The sequence below is a fragment of the Phocoena sinus genome, chromosome 10 (genome assembly GCF_008692025.1).
Source record: "Phocoena sinus isolate mPhoSin1 chromosome 10, mPhoSin1.pri, whole genome shotgun sequence".
Taxonomy (NCBI): Eukaryota; Metazoa; Chordata; class Mammalia; order Artiodactyla; family Phocoenidae; genus Phocoena; species Phocoena sinus.
Genome location: NC_045772.1, coordinates 90,880,880 through 90,904,289, shown reverse-complemented (window position 1 = coordinate 90,904,289; position 23,410 = coordinate 90,880,880). Strand labels below are relative to the sequence as shown.

Here is a 23,410-nt window from a genome sequence, read left to right as displayed (position 1 = left end):
CTAGATTTTTCCCCTAAGTTTTCAGAACCCCATCACTGCACTCCCTCAGAGGTAAACTGTCCAGAACCTTCTCTCTCTTCAAGTCTCTGTCCCAGCTCTACAGGGGATCTCTCCTCTGTGGTCTTGAGGCATCAGCACCAACACCAGACAGTGCCTCTTCTTCAGTGGTCTGTGCCCAAGCTCCCAGGGCCCTTCCTTCTTCAGGCTTCTAATTGCTGATAAACCCAACCCCTTCCCTGTGCAGCCCTAGCCCAAGGGATGGGGGTTGCTTTCCCATTATTACTACCTCCGTGGTATCACAGTGTTTCCTTTTTGCCTGTTTAACCAATTCCTTATGTTAAATACTGTTTAAACAACAGAGAAGGATGATTGCATCTTTTTTGGGCAAAAGTATAAACATTAAAAAAATCATTTTATAGAATTTCAAAGATGTGCAGAGGAGTGCACATATAAGCTAAGTAGCCAGAGTTGAAACACGTTGGTTCTTGAGCTGTTCTCTCAGTTTCCAATCTACCCCTTTATTCCCATCTTTGTGATCTGGGGCTTTGCCAGGTGGGTGACCAATAGATTCTGTCCAAAAAGTGTGCTACAGGGACACAGGAAGCTAGAGGGGAAACAAGGGACTTGCTTTTTTTCTGTTTTATTTCCTGTTTCTATCAACATCACCCTAATAATAGTTCTTCACTCTATAAGTAGTGATTGATTGCCTGTAGGTTCCAGTGACCCCGCAATCCCAGTAGCAGCCTCCTTGTTCCCTCTCAGAAATTCCAGTACCAGCTGCCTGGGCTGCTCTCCTCTGAGGTCTGAGTCCCAGCTCCATGGATTTGCTGAACTATTTCTTCCGCTGAATTCTTTTCTGAATTCCTGAGGCAACAGCACCAGTTAGGCTGTGCCCCCTTCTCCGAGGTTTACCAGTTGTGGCGTCTTTCCTCCAAACATCTCATCCCAGTGGCCTAACTCCTCAGATGTTGGGATACAGACTCTCCCTCAAGCTTTTAAATTCCATTAATCCCAAGTCTTCTCTTGGTCTCCACATCCCAGAGGGAGGTAACTACTTCCTGCAATTACTACCTTGGTGATATTTTCCTTTGGAATTTTATAGCATAAAGACATACTTATAAATGATACCAATTCTTTTCATGTCAGATATGCTATATTACACACAGGTTATTTGAACTTTTCCATGCCAATTTCTTTTGTCTTATACCTACATTTTCAGAGATTTTCAATAAGGGCTAAGTTATAAATGTGCATCGGTGCTTATGAAATGGGAAGGATCTACAATAATTATTATTCTCATGTTTGCCTCACTTTGTCCAAGGGACGACGTTACGGAGAGACTGAGAAATGGAAGACAAGAGATTCTCATATCCCTCATGATTTGGGGAAAGTTAGCCTGTAGGAAGCTAAGCCTCCTCATCTATAAAATACAACTCACAGATTATTGTAGATCTCTAACAAAGCGTTTACGTGGAAGCACTCTGTAACCACAAATGGTGTGTAAGTTTGTTTTTACTAGATGGTAAAAGAAAAGATGATGAAATAAGAGAGGTGAAAAGAAGAGAAACAACTGAAGAAAGTATTCTAGAAAAGTTTCTACCCACTCAGAACTCCACTGGGAATCAGTTAAAAAAAAAAAAAAAAAAGGAAGAGCGTGGGCCTCTGTTTTTCCCATTCCATGCAACCCTGATCCCCACTCTGCACGCCAAAGGTCCCTTTTGCCAACGAGACAGAAGCCATTTATTAATGTACGGCAAATACTGTTTATTGCAGACTTTCCAGCTGACTCATGTGAAAAAGGCACTATGAAAATTAATGAATCTAGATAATCTCTCTAAATGGATTTATGTTAAAATATACAACATTCTTACATAACATCTGTTTTATATATGTGAAATAATATAACATTTAATGACAAAAATCATGTTTTCAAAAATAACATTTGTTGAAGGTTAAGTCTCTTTCCTTTCTCTACCTAGAATCTTTCACAGGATTAAAATATGTGTATATTATTTCTTATTACCGGAAAAAAACTTGACACAGATAAACTCATAAAATGGCCCCAATTTGCTCTTAACTACTTATATCAATATTCAGAACTGAGGCCTTCATTAAGCAGAATACTGTAACACACACCAATGCAGGCTGTTTCCGGTGACCGAGTTTGAATGTATATGACCTCTTTTACACTTGTGCTTTCTCGTATATAAGAACACAGTATAGATAATAAGAAGAATATAAACCGAATCAAAATACAAGCTATACAAGGAATTGGGATCAACAGAGCCACGACAGATAAAATGTCTCGGGAATGCTCCAAAGGTTTCTATTTGTATGTCCACGGCCTTGTTGTATTTTACAGTTCATTCAGTGTTTTAATCTTTTTTAAAAACTGTTGGCATTAAGAACTTTAAATAAATCTAAACATTCGATTACGGAGTATATTGAAGAAGAGACCTAAGTAAGCAGAGGCTAGCCTTTATAAAGGAAGCTACACCCTGGATGATACATACCATAGTCACAGGCAAAACTGAAACTGTTTAGATTTTGAATCATGGGCAATATCTCTGTTTTGTTGCAATAAATAAACTCACCACTGTCCAAAAAAAAAAAAGTCTGCTTAGGCATTGAGATGGGGATGAAATAATTAATCCAATAAAGGAAACCTCACCTTGGTAAAGTAGGCAAAATATTCCCAAGGTGAGAAATTCTGTTTAAAATGTTTTCATTTTAATAAAAATAACGGGCCCAGGAGCAAGTCGTCTGATTACTTATGTTTGCGTTGTTTCTATATGGCGATAAATTCTGTACACCAAGAAATGAGAATCTGACATTCCCTTCATGTCTTCTTAAAACTAAGCACGTTGGAATAATGCCAAGAATAACGGAGTTTAAAAACTAATTAGTGACTGCTTCCCTCATCAAAAGATTCCACTCCTGAATCGCTAGCAGCAGCACTGATTTTTTCCTGTCGTCTTCGCATGATTTCTTGCAACTCAGAGCTGCCGTTGTTATCCTGAAAAACAAACATGGTTCGGACGAGACGGTTACTGGTTTGTGAGGCTGCAAATCATGTCATGAAATGGCTTAGGCTAAAAGTTCTTTGTGTTTTTCTTCTCATGTCTCTAAGGGGAAAACTGAAGGCCGCCCTTCATATAAGTGATGATGCTGGACTTCACTAACATCACATTTTCACTTATACTGTCTTAAGGCAATTCATTCACCATGCCTTTCACTTGAACCTGTTAAAGATAAATCAGCAATGCATGTGGAATGCTCTAGATTCCCTGGGGGAAAGAAGAGATTGTACAAGAAGCACAAAAAGATGGTAAATTATCAAAGAATGCTCTTTAGGTCAAGTAAGATACTCATCTATCTACCTTAGGGGATTCTAAATCAGGCCCAAAGCCCCTTCTTCAGAAGACACCAAGTTTGCTCATACCAAAGGGTTCTGACCTTCTGACATCTTGTTGGCTTTTGTCCTTTCCAAACCTGGCCTACAGTCCCTATGCACCCTCCTTATTCCTCTCTCATCTACAGAAATCTCTGGCAACACAGGTGAGTAATATGAACATGAACTAGATACAAGAGAAGGGCATGATGGGAAGGTGCCTGGGGAAGACGGAGAACCTCAGGTAAGAAGTCTCTGCCTTAATTCACATCCAGAGGAACAGGAGCTAGAGGCCAGGAGCACATGGGAAGTCAGGGGAAATGACAGTGATAGGGAGTCTGGACTGAAGGAATTCAGAAAGGTTAGGAATATGGAACTTTCTATCATAACCCTTAAGGAGGAATTTATACATTCTCAACAAAATTAGAAGGTATAATGGCAACAAAACTGCCTCAGAAAAGATATAATCCCGACTCACATTCAATATACAGAAAGTCTAATACAGAATCAACCAAGATGAATGTTGCAGGAAAAATTTCCAAGGGAAATAGAATTTCTCCTGAGTGAGAATGGTTACAGGGTTGTATGCACGAAGCTATTTTACTGAGTTATTTAACTGTTGAATTTATACAATAAACCTGCTAGAGATAATTACGTATTGATTTCACGCCAAAGCCTATACCCTTTCATTGGAGTCTAAGTTTAATTTTCATGAAAGCTATTGAGAGCGGTGAGATGTAACAGTTAGAAACTACTACCCTTACACAGCCCACGTTAAGTAGAGTAGGATATTGAAACCTTAAGTATAGCCAATCTAGAAAACATTTACTCTTTTTCTTTCATAGAAACAGCTATAACTAAAGAATTACTCTTCATGGCCCGCTGTTTTCAATGATCCCTATCTAATATTTTCCCTCTGATTATTTATATGTATAAGCAGGCCTAAGGCACACAGCCACAGTTTTAAGACTTTATAACCTCTAACCTGCTAGAATCTCCAAACTAAATATTAAGGACAGGTAAAAGAGTTCTGGCCTCTTAAGTCATTTACTCACCCGAAGTAAATGAGTAAATAAAATTCCTACAGAGGTAGTGCACGTAAAATGAGAACATTAGGCTTTTCATAGATATCCAAAAGTATATGAAGCTCAAGCTTCATGTTATAGGAGCACTTATAACAAATTACTCTCCCTGAAAATGCTCGCTAAGGGTGTCCAGCGACAGATTACTAAAGCCGAATCAAGTTGAATTCAGCTCTGCATGAAAGGCAAAGAAAGCGACCTCTATGGACATAAATATTGTTTCCAGAGCTTCCGAATTGCAGTCCATACTCTTGGCTAATGTAGAAAAACACCACCTTAGGTTGAGAAGTCGTACCTCTAATGCAGCTTTCTGTACAGTGATTTGGCTAAAGACTCTGGCCCCTTCAGGGCAGACGGTTCTCAGTTCATCTTTATTGAGAGAGAAAAGTTGTGCACCATTTAATACTCCCAGACTATTGACAGTTCTGAAAAAACAAAAGGAGGAAAAGAGGGAAACAGAGCATTAAAAATACTGTCTGGATTTGTGGTTGCCAAGGAGGAGGGACGGACTGGGAGTTTGGGGTTAGCAGATGCAAACTATTATATAGAGGACGGATAAACAAGGCCTACTATATAACACAGGGAACTACAGACAACATCCTGGGCTGAACCATAATGGAAAAGAATATAAAAAAGAATGCACACAGGTGTGTAAGTGAGCTACTTTGCTGTACAGCAGAAATTAGCACAACATTGTAAATCAACTATACTTCAATAAAAACTAATTAAAAACAGGGCTTCCCTGGTGGCGCAGTGGTTGAGAGTCCGCCTGCCGATGCAGGGGACGCGGGTTCGTGCCCCGGTCCGGGAGGATCCCACGTGCCGCGGAGCGGCTGGGCCCGTGAGCCATGGCCGCTGGGCCTGCGCGTCCGGAGCCTGTGCTCCGCAACGGGAGAGGCCGCAACGGTGAGGGGCCCGCGTACCGCAAAAAAATTAAAACAAACAAATAAATAAATAAAATACTGTCTGGATAAAACAAAAGAAAGATTTCTGGTCCTGCTACAACCTCTCTTTTCTAGCTGTTCCATACACTGGAACTCATAAATGGTGCTAGGGTGCTTAGGGCAATGACAGGGGACGGTCATGATAACGACCCTGAGGCTATATAAGATCACTGATCATGAAGCGTCAAAAAAGAGTCAACTGGCTTTATTATCTTTACTGTGTATTACCAATTTCTTGAAATTTGGTGTTTCGTAGAAGGAATGGATAACTTTCTAGTAGCCGGGCAACTGACTAACCAGTGTACCTCATGTTTTCAGTCACACTGGGTGAGTCTATAATGTGCCAAGTGCTCTTGAATATGTATTAGTCAAATAGTTCAAATACGTATACTCAAGTATGTTTACCAAATACACAAGAAAATGTTTACAAGTTTTTAATTATAGACAAATAGAAACTTCACTGTGGCTTTCCTAAAGGAAAGCTCTAGTAGATTATAACCTACAATAAGTAATGTCACCTATTTTTCATTTGCCTGGGATCTCTATGCTGCAGCGGGAGAAAAGGTTCTGCTTTATGTCCTCTGCGGTCTGTGGAGTCTAGGTAAGACTACAGACCTATCCTGTGTGACCCTCTGAGGCAGAAAGACAGCCACCAGCCTCAAAGCTGCCAAGAGACTGCTTGAGGGACCAATGATGAACAGACACCACCATCTAGAAAATGGGGTGCCATCAAATGAAAGTTATTTCTCCTTCCTCCAATTTTTTTTTTTTTTTAGCTAAAAATGGCTAGAGTCATTTCCTGAGCATGGAAACAGATGCAGTTCGGGTTCTCACATTTTCTAAGAGTCACTTGTGACATCTTAGTGATCAAATTGAAAACACTGCATGTTATACACACAGAACTGTGAAGTATCCCCAGAGAGACTTACACAGGGTTGAACCCCTTTGACTGCAACCATGTCTTCACGTCCTCTGGGGTGGAGTCATAAGTGATATTGACAACTGGCACATTCTGCCGTGGCACGTGGAACTTCTTCTGGGCGGCGCTCCGACCAATGGTCAGTCTGTGGATGAGTTCATCCTGCACTTCCTCCATCTGAGATTTCCTTCCTAGATACCAACACAGAGGAGGTTAGTTTTGAAAGCCCTAACAGCTGTTGCTCTTCTAGAACCCCAGTGCCAAGAATCCTTTGACCCCAACAGGACTTACGATCTAGTATTCCTACCATCTTTCCTTTCATGCTCACCAAGTATAAACTCTGTGATCAATTATTAAAATCACTCCCTGTCTCTTCTTTCTTCATTGTGTTCATCTGGCAAGCCCCCCCACCCTTGTTAAATCTCACTTTCTGTTTATTCTGTGCTGCACCTGCATGCCAAATCGAACACAACAATGCTGAGTGAGCTCATGTTACATTCATGATCATGAGCCTCCACTGGGCTGTTAATGGTCTGTGACATTCATACTACATTTCCTGAGGCCAGTGGCTTTCAACTGGGGGAAATTTTAACCACAGGGTACATCTGGCAATGGCTAGAGATATTTTGGGATGTCACAAACAGGGGGCAAGGGGCAAGGAAGCTACAGTCATGCAGTGGGTAGAGGCCCGGGATGCACAAAACATTCTGCAATGCACACAGGTCACGTTGCTACGTCAGAGAATTATCTAGCCCCAAACGTCCACAGGGGCTCAGGTTGAGAAATCCTGCCCGGGACCGTATAACTGTCCATGGTCAGACAAGCATTTCCTATCTTCTTCCTTCTGCAAACCTCCAGTTCCCAGTCCTCAGTCCTCTCCCTGAGCTGATGATTTCACATGCATAATTTCTGAGTAAATAAAGAAGTTAAAAGAAAACCTCCTGAAGTTCCCCCAGCAGCTCTCCTTACCACTAGCACTTTCCCCGTACACTCTGCCAGCCTTCCTTCTATTACATTATAGATGAACTGTTTCCACTCTCCTCAGGCCAGCCCCTCTACATGTGCACTAGACTCCGTGTCCTCTGTCTGTTTGAATACTTTGACAGTAATTTCCCCCCTGCTTCTCCCATGTTATCAATTTTCCTCTTTTACTGAATCATTTCATCCGCTTACAAGCATGCTATTATTTTATTTCTCTCATGTTTAAATGAGCCCTTTCTTAACCCCACGTCCCCTGCCAGCTACTGCCCATTTCTCTGCTCCCCTTTTAGCAAAACTCCATGAGAAGCTGTCTATACCAGCTGACTCCAATTCCCATTCTCCAATTTCCTCTTGAATTCACTGCGATCAGGTTTTTGGCCCCATCCCTCCATGCCATTTTGCTAAACTCCAATGGTTGATCCCAGTCGTTTCCTCATTTAATCTATCAGCAACATTTGAAGAAGGCGCTCCCTCCTTGAAACACTTTCTTCTTATGGCCTTCAGGACACCACACTCTCTGATTTTCCTCCTGTCTTACTGGCCTCTCCTCAGCATCCTTTTCTCAGATGCTCATCTCATCTCCCCAACTCTCCAGGACACAGTCCTTGGACCTCTTCTGTGTCTGCACTCACTCCATCAATGACTGTTGTGCCTGGTCTCCTGGTTTTAAATGCCATTTAAAAGCTGATGACTACCCAAATTACTTCTCTAGTCCAGACTGGTCCTCAGAACTCTAGACCAATATACATCAACTGCCTATTTGATATATTCATTGGATGTCTATTAGCTATCTCAAACATAACATGTTCAAATCTGAATTACTCATCTTCTTCCTGAAGCTTACTTTTATGCTAGACTTCCCAACTTGGTAATTCTATTTTTCCAGTTCTCCCAACAAAATACCATGTAGGTATGCCTGACTCCCCTTTGCCCTCGATTATATCCAATCCATCGGCAAATCCTGTTGGTCCTACCATTAGAATACATCACACAGCCCAATCACTTCACTCCATTTTTTTCTATTAGCAGCCTGGTCTGAGCCACCAGCCTATTTACAGGTCTCTCTGCTTCTACTCTCCATGACCCCACTCTTCACTCTTCATCCTTTTCTCAATATAACAAAGTGATGCATTTAAAATGTGAGTCAGACACACACACACACACACACACACACACACACACACACACAGATACATTATTTGTATATCACCTTCAAGAATTAAGTGCAAAGAACTGATATAGTAATCCAATTAACTAACTTGGCAAGTGACAGTGACCTGGTCACTAAGGAAGCTTTTGTGACCATTGTTCTGATTGTTTTTTTCAGGGAAAGTATTTTTAGAAAGTGTTTGGTGCCCCTGGGAAATAAATGAAAGTGTGAAATAGTCAAATAGTGTTATTTCAGCCTAATTTTTTTTAATGCCTCAAGTACTCAGGAAACCTTTTGAAAAAGAAAGAAGTCAAAAGAAAGGGAAATAAGAGAAGGGAAGGGAGGAAAGGAGGGAGGATGAGGGGGCTAAAGAGAGTAAGAGGGAATATTATTGATTGTTACATTTAAGTAATACAGGACATGCATTTCATTAGTTAACTCTTTTAAATCAGTACAATGTAGTCACACTGCCATACAACATAGGAGTACATCTCAAAGAAATACAAGAGAAAAAGTATAACCACACTAAAATAGTTATCTCCTTATCTGTTGACTTAGCCACTGTGGGATCATTTCCAGTCCACAGCATAACCTCTTTCCAGGGAATATAAAAACCTCTTCTAATGTGTTCCTGGTTTGGGTTTCCATTTGCAATGTTCTAGCACATAACAACACACCAGACTAACTTTACACCTCTTTCTAAAACAACACTTCTGATTACAAAAGATTAAACTCATATAAAAGGACTAACATTTCAAAGGAAATGGAAGACATGCAAAACAACTGAAGCATTGATATCTTTAAAAGTGATGAAGAGAACCTTTTTGAATCTTACGACAAGTCAAACTGAATAGCTTATATGACACAGGGCTCCAAGCAGCTAGTTTGAATAAACGCAGTAAACACTTCAGAAAAGGAGCCGGGTTCTCGCTACTTGTGACATTTTAAAAATAGGCCTGTTACTTTTCTCCCTTGTTCATAGCTATTTGGTAACATTTTTATGGGTGAGTATTCAATTTACAGCTCCTTCCATTTTACTCTTATCAGAAGTCTAGGCCATAAGCAGAGAACGCAAGTACCACAAAAGGCATATTTTGAAAGAGACCTGGTTACCAGTAAAGAAGCATGTCTATTTGGTTCTAAAAAGACCGTTGAGAAGCCCCAATACTCGTTCAGTAGAAATGTTCTTCAAAAAAGTGCTCAAGAAAGCAAGCTATCAAGAAAATATTTGTTTTATAAAAAGGACTATAGTTAATGTCAAACTATACTTCTGAGCTATCTTTAAAAGGAACATTACATAAGTAAACGCAAAATTTTATTAGTTTAAGGAAACAAGTACATGTGTAAATTTGGGGACATATGTTTATGTTTTACATACCAGTGTCACCCTTTGACTTAAGAAAAACAGACTTGAAAATGATGAGTCACAATTATCAGGCGGGTTCTCTATCTTTAAAGTATCCTCACCATGCCTCTTTCCCATTAGGTTATTCTTAGTTTCTTAGACTAGGACAAAGAACAAACTGTCCCAGCCCACAGACTGTTCCAAAACTGGGCCTGGATGCCTATGAACCCTGATCCCAGGCCTGGAAAAAGAGTGCCACTGTGTCAAAGATTACCGCGCTGACGTAACAAAGAAGGGAGATGTTATAAACTTGTGGGAAGAATGAAGAAAGTTTCTGAGAGGAAAATTTTCCTTAGGGAAATCAATAAAAACATTTACAGAACTTTCTCATCTCAAAACTATGTCTTTCGTGTCTGAAAAAAAATAAAAGCATCTTTTCAAAAAATACACAAAAATATTTTAAAATTTAGTTGCCAGTTATATTTATGTACACACACTCTCATACACACACATGCACAGGCATAGTTGTTTTTGCCACACAGAAAGAGCTAATCATTTTTCCAAAACTTCAGTTTTCCATTAGTTCTTTGGTAAGGTCACGATATGGATGAGAAGGTAATTTAAATTGGCTATACTTCAGCTGAGAAAGTAATGTATAAAAGTAGGTTTGTGCTTATTGCATTTAACCAGAATTTCTAGAACAATTAAATAGTAATAGTTTCAGTGTCTTCTTTTTAATTTTTTTTAAATCAAGAGTGACCACAACTGAAGAGACAGGGCTATGATTTACTGAGATGAGAACTTCAATCTGAAGTTCCAGTCTCAGCTATAAAGTTAACAGTTCAAAACTTGTATCTGGACTCAGGCACAGGGAGCCTGCTGAGCTCCCAGCCTAATCCCCTGCCCTTTCCAGGTCACGTGGGTCCTTGGGGGCATAGGACGGAGGCCGGGGAGATCAGGAGAGGCAGGCGGGAGGGGCCCTCCCAGAACCCAGACCGGAGGAGCAGCAGAGGAGAGGAGGGCATTTGCCCCACCCACTCGAGCCCAGGAAGCCTGCTAGGCTCCCAGGTGAGGTCCCCCGCCCTCTGAGACTGGGGTGGGGTGCACGCCTAGGCCCCTTCTGTTCCTTGAGCCTAAGCCCCACCCCCCACAGCCCCCAGGGCCTTTTCCAGCCCTGTGGGTCCTGAGCATTGGCCCCACCCACCACCCAAACCTCACCCTTGCTTAGGCCCCGCCCTCCAGAGCCAAGGTCTTTCCATCCCCCAGCTTTGTTTTCCTTTCCCTCCTCCTCCTTTTTACTACTGTGGTACTGATGTACCTTCTGGTTGTTGATTCATCTATAGTTTTATTTTTACATTCTTTCTAACATATCTGTTAGTTTCCTAGTCTGATTTTATTTTTTACTTTGTTGTTTCTCTCTCTTTTTTTTTTTGCCACCCCACGTGGCTTGCAAGATCTTGATTTGCGATCCTGGGGTTGAGGGGAGCTCCTGCAGTGGGAGCTCCAAGTCTGAACCACTGGACTAACAGAGAACCTCAGACCCCAGGGAATATTCATCAGAGTGAGGTCTCACAGAGTTCCTAATCTCAGCACCAAGACTCAGCTCAACCCAATAACCTACAAACACCAGTGTTGGAAGCCTCAGGCCAAACGACCAGTAAAACAGGAACACAATCGCACACATTAAAAAAAAAATGAGATGGCAAAAAAAAAATGTCACAGATGATGGAGCAAGGTAAAACCCTACAAGACCAAATAAATGAAGAGGAAATAGGCAATCTACCTGAAAAAGAATTCAGAGTAATGATAGTTAAGATAACCCAGAATCTTGGAAACAGAATGGAAGCATGGATTGAGCAAATACAAGAAATGTTTAACAAAGATCTAGAAGAACTAAAGAACAAACAGAGATGAAACAGTAACTGAAATGAAAAATACACTAGAATGAATCAATAACAGAATAATGGTGGCAGAAGAATGAATAAGTGAGCTGCAAGACAAAATGGTCGAAATAACTGCCAAGGAGCAGAATAAAGAAAAAAGAATGAAAAGAATTGAAGACAATCTCAGAGACCTCTGGGACAACACTAAACATACCAACATTCAAATTATAGGCGTCCCAGAGGAAGAAGAGAAAAAGAAAGGGTCTGAGAAAATATTTGAAGAGATTATAGTCGAAAACTTCCCTAACATGGGAGAGGAAATAGTGTCCCAAGTCCAGGAAGCATGGAGAGTCCCATACAGGATAAACCCTAGGAAAAACACACCAAGACACATATCAATCAAACTAACAAAAATTAAATTCAAAGAAAAAATATTAAAAGCAGCAAGGGAAAAACAAAAAATAACATACAAAGGAATCCCCAGAAGGTTGTCAGCTGACTTTTCAGTGGAAATTCTGCAGGCCAGAGGGAGTGGCAGGATATACTTAAAGTGATGAAAGAGAAAAACCTATAACCAAGATTACCCTACCCAGCAAGGATCTCATTCAGATTCAATGGAGAAGTCAAAAGCTTTTCAGACAAACAAAAGGTAAGAGAATTCAGCACCACCAAACCAGCTTTACAACAAATGCTAAAGAAATTCCTCTAAGCGGGAAACACAGAGGAGAAAAAGGCCCACAAAAACAAACCCAAAACAATTAAGAAAATGGTAATAGGAACATACATATGGATAACAACCCTGAATGTAAATGCCCCAACCAAAAGACACAGACTGGCTGAATGGACACAAAAATATGACCCATATGTATGCTGTCTACAAGAGACCCACTTCAGACCTAGGGACGCATACAGACTGAAAGTGAAGGGATGGAAAAAGATATTTCATGCAAATGGAAATCAAAAGAAAGCTGGAGTAGTAATACTTGTATCAGATAAAATAGACTTTAAAATAAAGACTGTTACAAGAGATAATGAGGGACACTACATAATGATCAAAGGATCAATCCAAGAAGATATAACAATTATAAATGTTTATGCACCCAACATAGGAGCACTACAATACATAAGGCAAATGCTAACAACCATGAAAGGAGAAATCGACAGTAACACAATAAGAGTAGGGGACTTTAATATCCCACTTACACCAATGGACAGATCATCCAAACAGAAAATAAATAAGGAAACACAAGCTTTAAATGACACAACTGGCCAGATAGATCTAATTGATATTTATAGAACATTCCACCCAGAGTGGCAGAATACACTTTCTTCTCAAGTGCACACGGAACATTCTCCAGGATAGATCACATCTTGGGTCACAAATCAAGCCTCAGTAAATTTAAGAAAATTGAAATCATATCAAGCATCTTTTCTGACCACAATGCTATGAGATTGGAAATCAATTACAGGAAAAAACTGTAAAAAATGCAAACACATGGATGCTAAACAGTGTGCTACTAAATAACCAAGAGATCACTGAAGAAATCAAAAAAATACATAGAAGCAAATGATAACGAAACATGACAACCCAAACCCTATGGGATGCAGCAAAAGCAGTTCTAAGAGGAAAGGTTATAGCAATTCAGTCTCACCTCAAGAAACAAGAAAAACCTCAAATAAACAATCTAACCCTACACTTAAAACAACTAGAGAAAGAAGAACAAAGAAAACCCAAATTCCATAGAAGGAAAGAAATCATAAAGATCAGAGCAGAAATAAATGAAATAGAAACGAAGAAAACAATAGCAAAGATCAATAAAACTAAAAGCTGGTTCTTTGAGAAGATAAACAAAATTGATAAACCCTTAGCCAGATTCATCAAGAAAAAAAGGGAGAGGACGTAAATCAATAAAATTAGAAATGAAAATGGAGAATCACAACTGACACTGCAGAAATACAAAGGACTATAAGAGACTATTACAAACAACTATATGCCAATAAAATGGACAACCACGAAGAAGTGGACAAATTCCTGGAAAGGTACAATTCTCCAAGACTGAACCAGGAAGAATTAGAAATATAAACAGACCTATCACAAGTAATGAAATTGAAACCATAATTAAAAACCTTCCAACAAACAAAAGTCCAGGTCCAGATGGCTTCACAGGTGAATTCTACCAAACATTTAGAGAAGAGCTAACACCTATCCTTCTCAAACTCTTCCAAAAAATTGCAGAGGAAGGAACACTCCCAAACTCATTCTACGAAGCCATCATCACCCTGATACCCAAACCAGAAAAAAGATATCACAAAAAAGAAAATCATAGACCAATATCACTGATGAAAACATATGCAAAAATCCTCAACAAAATACTAGCAAACAAAATCCAACAGCACGTTAAAAGGATCATACAAAAAAAAAAAAAAAAAAAAAGGATCATACACCATGATCAAGTGGGATTTATCCCAGGGATGCAAGGATTCTTCAAAATAGGCAAATCATTCAATGTGATACACTACATTAACAAATTAGGGAATAAAAACCATATGATCACCTCAATAGATGCAGAAAAAGCTTTTGACAAAATTCAACACCCATTTATGATAAAAACTCTCCAGAAAATGGGCACAGAGGGAACCTACCTCAACATAATAAAGGCCATATATGACAAACCCACAATGAGCATCATACTCAATGGTGAAAAACTGAAAGCATTTCTACTAGGATCACGAACAAGACAAGGATGTCCACTCTCGCCACTCTTATTCAACATAGTTTTGGAAGTCCTAGACAGAGCAATCATAGAAAAAAAAGAAATAAAAGGAAGACAAATTGGAAATGAAGAAGTAAAACTGTCACTGTTTGCAGATGACATGATACTATATATAGAAAATCCTAAAGATGTCACTAGAAAACTAGTAGAACTAATCAGTGAGTTTGGTAAGGTTGCAGGATACAAAATTAATGCATAGAAATCCATGGCATTCCTACATACCAACAATGAAAAATCAGAAAGAGAAATTAAGGAAACACTCCCATTTACTGTTGCAACAAAAAGAATAAAATACCTAGGAATAAACCTGCCTAAGGAGGTGAAAGACTTGTACTCAGAAAACTATAGAACACTGATGAAAGAAATCAAAGATGACATAAACAGATGGAGAAATATACCATGTTCTTGGATTGGAAGAATCAATATTGTGAAAATGACTATACTACCCAAAGCAATCTACAGATTCAATGCAACCCCTATCAAACTACCAATGGCATTCTTCACAGAATTAGAACAAAAAATCTTACAATTCGTATGCAAACACAAAAGACCCCGAATAGCCAAAGCAATCTTGAGAAAGAAAAACGGAGTTGGAGGAATCAGCCTCCCCAACTTCAAACTATACCACAAAGCTACAGTAATCAAGACAGAATGGTACTGGCACAAAAACAGGAATACAGATCAATGATACAGGATAGAATGCCCAGAGATAAGCCCACGCACATATGGGCACCTAATTTATGAGAAAGGAGGCAAGAACATACAATGGAGAAAAGACAGCCTCTTCAGTAAGTGGTGTTGGGAAAACTGGACAGCTACATGTAAAAGAATGAAATCAGAACACTACCTAACACCATACACAAAAATAAACTCCAAATGGATTAAAGACTTAAATGTAAGACCAGACACTATAAAACTTCTAGAGGAAAACATACGAAAAACACTCTGACATAAACCACAGCAAGATCTTTTTTGACCCATCTCCTAGAGTAATGGAAATAAAAACAAAAATAAACAAATGCGACTTAATTAAACTTCAAAGCTTTTGCACAGCAAAGGAAACCATAAACAAGACCAAAAGACAACCCTCGGAATAAGAGAAAATATTTGCAAATGAAACAACAGACAAAGGATTAATCTCCAAAATATACAAACAGCTCATGGAGCTCAATATCAAAAAAACAATCCAGTTAAAATATGGGCGGAAGACCTAAATAGACGTTTCACCAAGGGAGACCTACAGATGGCCAAGAGGCACATGAAAAGATGCTCAACATCACTAATTATTAGAGAAATGCAAATCAAAGCTACAATGAGGTATCACCTCACGCCGGTCAGAATGGCCATTATCAAAAAACGTAGAAACAATAAATGCTGGAAAGGGTGTGGTGAAAAGGGAACCCTCCTACCCTGTTGGTGGGAATGTAAATTGATACAACCACTATGGAGAACAGTATGGAAGTTCCTTAAAAAACTAAAAATAGAACTACCATACGACCCAGCAATCCCACTACTGGGCATATAGTCTGAGAAAAGCATAATTCAAAAAGAGACATACCACGATGTTCACTGCAGCACTATTTACATTAGCCAGGACATGGAACCAACCTAGATGTCCATCGACAGATGAATGGATGAAGATGTGGCACATATATACAATGGAATATTACTGAGCCATAAAAAAGAGGTGAAATTGAGTTATTTGTAGTGAGGTGGATGGACTTAGAGTCTGTCATACAGAGTGAAGTAAGTCAGAAAGAGAAAAACAAATACCATATGCCAACGCACATATATGGAATCTAAAAAAAAAAACAAAACATGGTACTGATGAACCTAGTTGCAGGGCAGGAATAAAGAGGTAGATATAGAGAATGGACTTGATGACATGGGGTGGGAGGGTGAAGCTGGGGCGAAGAGAGAGTAGCATGGACATATATACACTACCGAATGTAAAATGGTTGGTGGGAAGCGGCAGCACAGCACAGGGAGATCGGCTCTGTGCTTTGCGATGACCTAGAGGGGTGGGATAGGGAGGATGGGAGGGAGGCTCAAGAGGGAGGGGATATGGGGACATGTGTATGCATGTGGCTGATTTTCTTTGTTGTGCAACAGAAACTAACATAGTATTGTGAAGCAATTAAACTCCAATAAAGATGTATTAAAAAAAAAAACTTGTATCTGGATGCCAGAGATGAGATTTGATATGAAGACAGATTTTCAAGTCACTCCTTTTCCAACAGTATAAACAATATTGAAAGAAATGAAAATAGAGTGATCATCTACAGTAAAAGTATGTTTATATGAGCAAAGAACCCAGAACTGAGCCCTAGGAGAAGCCATTTGAGAGAATGAAAAATATCCTTTACACACACATACACTTTATATACTTTTATCATATTAAGGAAACATCTTCCTGGCTCTAGTCTTCCACGAATTTTTATGTATCAAGTATCGATAAAGCAAAGTAATTTTATAATACTTTAAAAAACATAATTTGAAGATTAAACAGACAAGATAAAATATGCTACAAGATAAAACAAAATAAAAATTATCTTAGAATTATCTTCAGTTTTCAAATTATCCACCCTGCTGTTCCCAAGTACTAACAAGGATAATCCAAAGATGGCCATAGGGTCTTTTGTTTTAACTTATTTAAATCTGGTTTTCAGATTTAACCACTCACATGAAAAATAAAACTTCAATTTATGAAAGTATGAAGTTGAAGTCTAAAATTCTGAATTTGGAGGGCAAATTTGAAAGTGCTATTGGCAGGTTGATTATATTAAGCTAGTGTGACTGTGTGTGTATATAGACACACACACACACACACACTATATATATATATATATATATATATATATATATATATATATGGCAAATATTAGGAAGAGAAGCAGGAAGACTATGATGGTGATACTGATGACGATAAGAGTAAATATTTACTAACTGCTTATAATGTGTCATATTGGTTAAAATCAATCAGGCTTTTTCAGCCTCAGTACCATCGATATTTTGGGCCAGATGATTCTGTTGTGTGTGTGTGAGTGGGGGAGAGGGAAGCTGTCCCGTTCACCTTAGGATGTTAACTACACCCCTAACTTCTACTTATTATAATAGATGCCAGTAGCATCCACCCAATTGTGATCAAAATATGTCTCCAGACAAATACCACATGTCCCCAGGGGAAGGGGGTAAAATCACCCCTGGCTGAGAACGACTGGTCTAAATGCTTTATATGCATCATTTCATGAAATCCTCACAATTATCCCATGAAGTAGATATCACTATCCCCCCCTTTTCAGATATTAAAGCATACAGAGGATCATTAAATTCTTGACAGTCTCATGGCCAGCAAGTGATATTTCACTGTACAAACTCAAGCATGTCTGGCTCCAGAGTCTGTATTCCATCACCACAATATATTGGAATATGTAGAAATACACCCATTAGAGAGTAGACAGAACTTCCTGTTTCTCAGAATTACTTGGAGGATGAGAAAAGAGGTGAAAATCTTTGCAATCTATGAAGTACCGTGCAAGGACCATTCTGTATATTTAATAATATTTATTACCAGCAGAACCAATAATAAACAATTTTTACTTAGAGTGCTTTTAATTCCCAGGAGAAATTGTATATTTTTTGCCTTCCTAGGAAACTTACGGTCAACAGGAACTTGTTTTTGTCGTTGGCTATCTCGCACAATACTGCCACCACTCTCACTGGAGCTGCTGTTCTGACGGGTTACATTTGCTGGGACCTTTGACACAGGAACAGGTGCTGAAGCAGAAGGTGGGAGGGGAACAGGAACAGGAGCTGGTGTTGGAGGAGGTGATGGAGCAGAGGGAATGTCAGTTGCTCTTGGACCATACTCCATCCTTTGCTTCTATAAAAAGACAAATCATTAATTCGGAATTGTGAAAATATAAACCTAGGCTAGGAAAACAGATTATACTTTGACAGGACCCTGTTGGCTATTTATTTGTAAACTTCCTTGCAAATCCATAGCAAATTTGTGTGTGTTAATATATATACATACATATATATGTATGTATAGACAGACATGCACAACCCTCCAATCCTACCTGATGTAATAATTATTAAAAATTATTTTTTAAATATTCTACACATTTGTTCACAATCAAAAAGGATACACAAATAGCAAACATTAGTACTAATAATAGTAATAAATGTCAAGAAAACTAAATTTGAACCTGGAATCACACAAGATCAGGGTAGGTCAAAAGATTTCTGATTATTTTATAGTTTCCGTTAATAAGAACTTCTAACTGCACTAGAAGCCTAAATATCAATAACAGAAAGCATTACTTCCTCCTTATTTTAAATGTATATTATATACCAAAGTGTTTAATTCTGCTGTTTCCAAGTAATTTATTAAGAAGAGGGGTAATATTTCAGTAGATAAAAGGAGTTATGCTTTAAAATAAACAAGTAATTTAAAAGTATTGTTAATTTTTTCAAGCCATATCCCTTTCTGCCATCATCTTAATGCTAATTTATTAAATTTAGAAAGTTTCCTTGTTAAAATAGGAATGTGGTGAGGGTAATGGTATGGTCTTTAATTAAATGTTTATGACTATGAAATTGTTCTATGACAATTTCAAAGAACTGGAAAAAGAATAGATACAGTATAACTGAATCACTTTGCTGTACACCTGAAACTAACACAACATTGTTAATCAACTATACTCCAATATAAAATAAAAAGTTAATATAAATAAATAAATAAAAACAAAAACAATGAATTGTGACCAAGTTATCTAGGTTTGACCTAGAGATAAAAAGTGATTAAAAATTAGGAAATTTGTCTACATAATACAACATGTAAATAAAGTTAAAGAGAAAAATTCTTAGAAAAAGTTAAGAGGATCCTGGACTTTTCATTATGTGAAACTACCTGGTATGTGCCTCCCTCTGGATTTTTTATTACGGGAATAAAGCAACCCCCTAATTACTTAAAAAATGTTTATGACCACACGTCAAAAGCATATTATTAGGAAAAAAGTCCACAGGGGGATTTGTATTAAAAAAAAGGTAGACGTGACAGAATATATAATAACTTTCAGTAATTTTTAAACCATGATTTAGGATATTATAAAATATTATTTGTGCATCTTCCCTATTAAACTACACACAATAGTTAAAACTTTAAACAAAATAATCTTAATAACTGAAATAAAATAAGTTCCAAATTCTCAAAAGGCAAATTTTTTGTATAGAATCAAAGATACAGAGCAGTGACTTATAATTTAGGTAAAGTTTAGATACTGCACTGGCACAAGTTTAATTATTCTAAAATTCAGGATTAGCAGATGAAATACAAAAAGCAGGCCTTTTGGTAATCTGGTCCTTTGGCTAGAAGAGTATTTACATTTAATTTCTAAATTGGCCCAAATATAAGGTCATATTGATTGTAAAAGAGGCCTTCCCAATTTCCACAGAGATCAAAAACGTCAAAATACACACCACACACACACATCACTTTGTAATTCTTGTTTAAAAAACAACACACCACCCTCAAAGGCACCTTCACAGCAAATGAGTAACACCTGTGGAAACCAGAGGGGGGAGCAGCCCTGGTTCTCTACTGCCTCTTTAAAAGCCACCGCTCACCTGCCAGTGGGTGGGGAAGGTGGGAGGGTATGAAACAAGGATGGGAGAAGGACTGAAAGAAGGGTTTCGGTGCTGCTATTCCTTGGAGGGGGATGGGAGGGAGAAGGAGAGAGGCAAAGAGGAAGGGAATGAGTAGGGGTTAAATTCACAGAGCAAGCCATGGAGTTTGATGGGAGAGAAACAGATATTGCTGGCCCCTCTGCAATTCAAGGCCTGGAAACATTTCTAATATATTCAATAATCGAGTGTATTATATTATTATCATCCACAAAACGATGTTCCTATATTTGGGCCAATAAGATAGTTTGAGCAATCAAAATACAGCAAACATCACCGAAATGTAATACTTAGCACACACCAAAGTCATCAATGTATATGCAATGTACCCTTAACAAGAATGTCCTCGGCACATAATTTCATGAAGAGTTAGTGAATTCTCACATTAGGATTTCAAAAGTGTCAGAGTTTAAATTACTGCTTTTAAAGCTTAAACAAAACAAAAAATGCTTTCAGCTCCGCATTCCATGATATGACTCACATTTTTTGCTTTCAGAAAAACAAGAACAGCTAGCGTTTGGCTAGCCATCAAATAATACTGTGAAAAACTGAAAACCTGTGTTATTGTCACAATCAGGCCTGCAGACAGGCTCACCAAATCTTCTGTGCCTTGTTTCACCCATCTGTCATTGCTACATAATGCAACTTTATCAGTATAACCTATCAGAACTACAGACTTAAATATTCATATAATATACAGAGAAACCATAGGAAAAATTTTCATGAATTAGGTCATAATTTTATTTACTTGCATATTTTCCCCTTTTTCTTGGCCCTCCTTCCTGCCTCATCCTTCCAACCCCTGGAATGAAAAAGTGGGGGAAGGGTCTTCCTCAAATCATGATAACCTGTTCTGAAACAGAAACCAAGGTGGCTTTTCCATGGAAACTGATGTCATCCTCCACGAGGAGGAAAGGGAATCAGGAGTGACTCGTGAAATCACTTGGCTCTGTCCCCCGCTACCTTCTCCACTCCCTTTTACTTACCACCCAGTTACTGCTCTTCTCCCTTTGCTATTACTGTCTCTTGGTTATATGAGGCTGAAGGTAGAGAACTGATGGCCCCTCAATGGATGGCAAGTCTTGGAGAGCAGAAGTCCATCCTAAACTTTCTTCTGCTGAACGAAGGGTGCTGAATCTCCAAATCCAAAAAGAAATCTTGACCGACTGTTCCCAGTTTGCCTGGGACTCTCTGAGTGTCAGAACCAAGAGTCCCACATACATCCCTCCAAAACCCTCAGCTGTGAGCAAACTGGGATGATGGGTCATCTTGGTGTGGCTGTACTTTTGTACGATCACCATCACTTCCTAACTCTTGCCTTTTATCTCTCGCAAATAGAAAGTTCTGCTTAAAACAAAAATCTCTTTGTTTTTTTTCTTTCTCTGAAAGAAGTCAGAATTACTAGACCCTGTGGAAAACGTACTTTTCTGTTGACAATTAAGTCCAAATGAGTCACTTTTCTTTAGCCACTAAAGCTGAGTAGAAATTCTCAAGGATTAAAGAAAGAGATGCGTAGATAAGCTCCTGATTCATGCAAGATACTGCTTCAGAAGGGAATTTATGCAAGCAAGCCCAACAAAGCCAGTGAATTGAACTGTTCTTAAAAATGGAATCTACACATTTTTTCCTCTAAATTTAGTCTCTTTGGCACTCTGCAGTGAAAACTAGGCACAGCTGGAACGTTTGGAGGGTGTTAAGTCCAGAGATTGAATCCAAAATATTACATTAAAAAGAAGTGCCTTGAGGGAACAAATACGAGTTACCTCTGACAGCTCGCCAAGTAATTGCTATTAGGAAAATGGAGCAAATCACATCAAATGAGAAGACTTAACATAGGAGATGGAACTAGATAATATCAATTATACTTTACATCAAATATCAGAAACCGGGAGCAAATTAGTTTTTGACAGTAAGATTACCTCCCAACAAATCAACCAGGGAAGGAGACTGTAAATATATAATTAATTTCCACCACTATCTAGCCATGGAAAACTAATTATATAGGCTCACACTACAGCATAAACCATGTAGAGTATTTCAGTAGATATTTGTGTATGAGTATTGTGTTTTAAAAATATTAAGATAAAGGTTCATCTTATTCTCATAGCTTATAAAGAATTCAATTAGAGTACATTTAATGTAAGACTAACTCTTAAGCTGATTTACAAAAGGAAATATATATCATGGTGTGTTTTAGTGAACTTTAGTTGAACTTGTAAGCAGTTAAACAGAAAATTTTATGATTCTGTAATATGCTTTTTGGGCAGTAATTTATATATATATGGAAAGAGAGAGATAGTAGGTATTATTCAAATTATTGCAAGAAGTATTTGGAAAAATGTCAACATGTGAAGCAGAATAAAAAGTAACCATCCCTGTCCAAAGATCATGCCTCTAATTGATAGATGAATAGAGTGTTCTAAGATTAACTTAAAAATTTTTTTAAGAATGGAATATTATCAGGAAGTTGGTCTGCTGGAATGAAAATAAAGACATCTTTAGTAAAACCGTCTTCTCTGTCCAGCAGTGTCTGAATATCTGGATTGAGCTTGAAAAACAGAGCATTCATACCAGGAGCTGAAATTAGTAGTGCTAGTGGTCTACTATTCACCTGAAGAAAACATTTCCACTTTTAACTTGGGGCTACTTTAACATGTATATAGAAAAATAATAAAATTTTATATCTAGACTGGATTGTGGAGATCATGAAACTTGGCCCCTTCCATTTCACAGCTCAGCAAATTGGAGCAGAGAAAAATGAAAACGCTTTCTTTAAGGTCATACAGCTGGTCAGTGGCAGAGCCAGGACTAGAATCCTCATGCACAGGACCTAGACTGGAGCTGCTTCCACAATATCATAATATCTCTTGCTCGGAAACAGAGCAGATGGGGAAACTTTCTGATGAATTTACAGGACCATAATGACCAGACATTCAAAATTATTTGCATCTTGTAGAGTAAGCATATCTATAATAATAATAAGCACGTGGACTTCATAATTAATAATAAATAAAAGAGTTCTTTAGTCAAGCCTCTGAAGATATTGGAAATAATGTAAGGGCAGGGATTGGTTTCTGCTCTTGGTGTACGACATGGAAATCTACGTTGGCAAAAGGGTGATTCTGGTAGATGAACAGTCAAAGTGCTAGAGGTCAGGGAATCAAGTCAAAAGACGTATCAGGAAACTTGATGTGGCAGGTAGTTTCCAGGTGGGCAGGAAGTACCCTGGATGTCCATGTGTTGCCCAGCAAAA

The 23,410-nt window shown here is 38.5% G+C and overlaps 1 protein-coding gene across 7 annotated transcripts in view; it reads right to left on the bottom strand.

Annotated features, from left to right (window-relative positions):
* Positions 1-1,743: 1,743 nt before the first annotated feature.
* The window catches only part of EPS8 (epidermal growth factor receptor pathway substrate 8), a 193,466-nt gene continuing 171,799 nt past the window's right edge, over positions 1,744-23,410 (bottom strand). For all 7 annotated transcript variants that reach the window (XM_032646849.1, XM_032646850.1, XM_032646844.1 and 4 more), the window contains 4 exons: positions 18,130-18,352; positions 6,347-6,527; positions 4,769-4,898; positions 1,744-3,016 (listed from right to left, as the gene is read on the bottom strand). In XM_032646849.1, the coding sequence (XP_032502740.1) occupies positions 2,903-3,016; positions 4,769-4,898; positions 6,347-6,527; positions 18,130-18,352 (648 nt within the window). In that variant the 3' untranslated portion in view covers positions 1,744-2,902. The remainder of the gene's footprint in view (positions 3,017-4,768; positions 4,899-6,346; positions 6,528-18,129; positions 18,353-23,410) is intronic.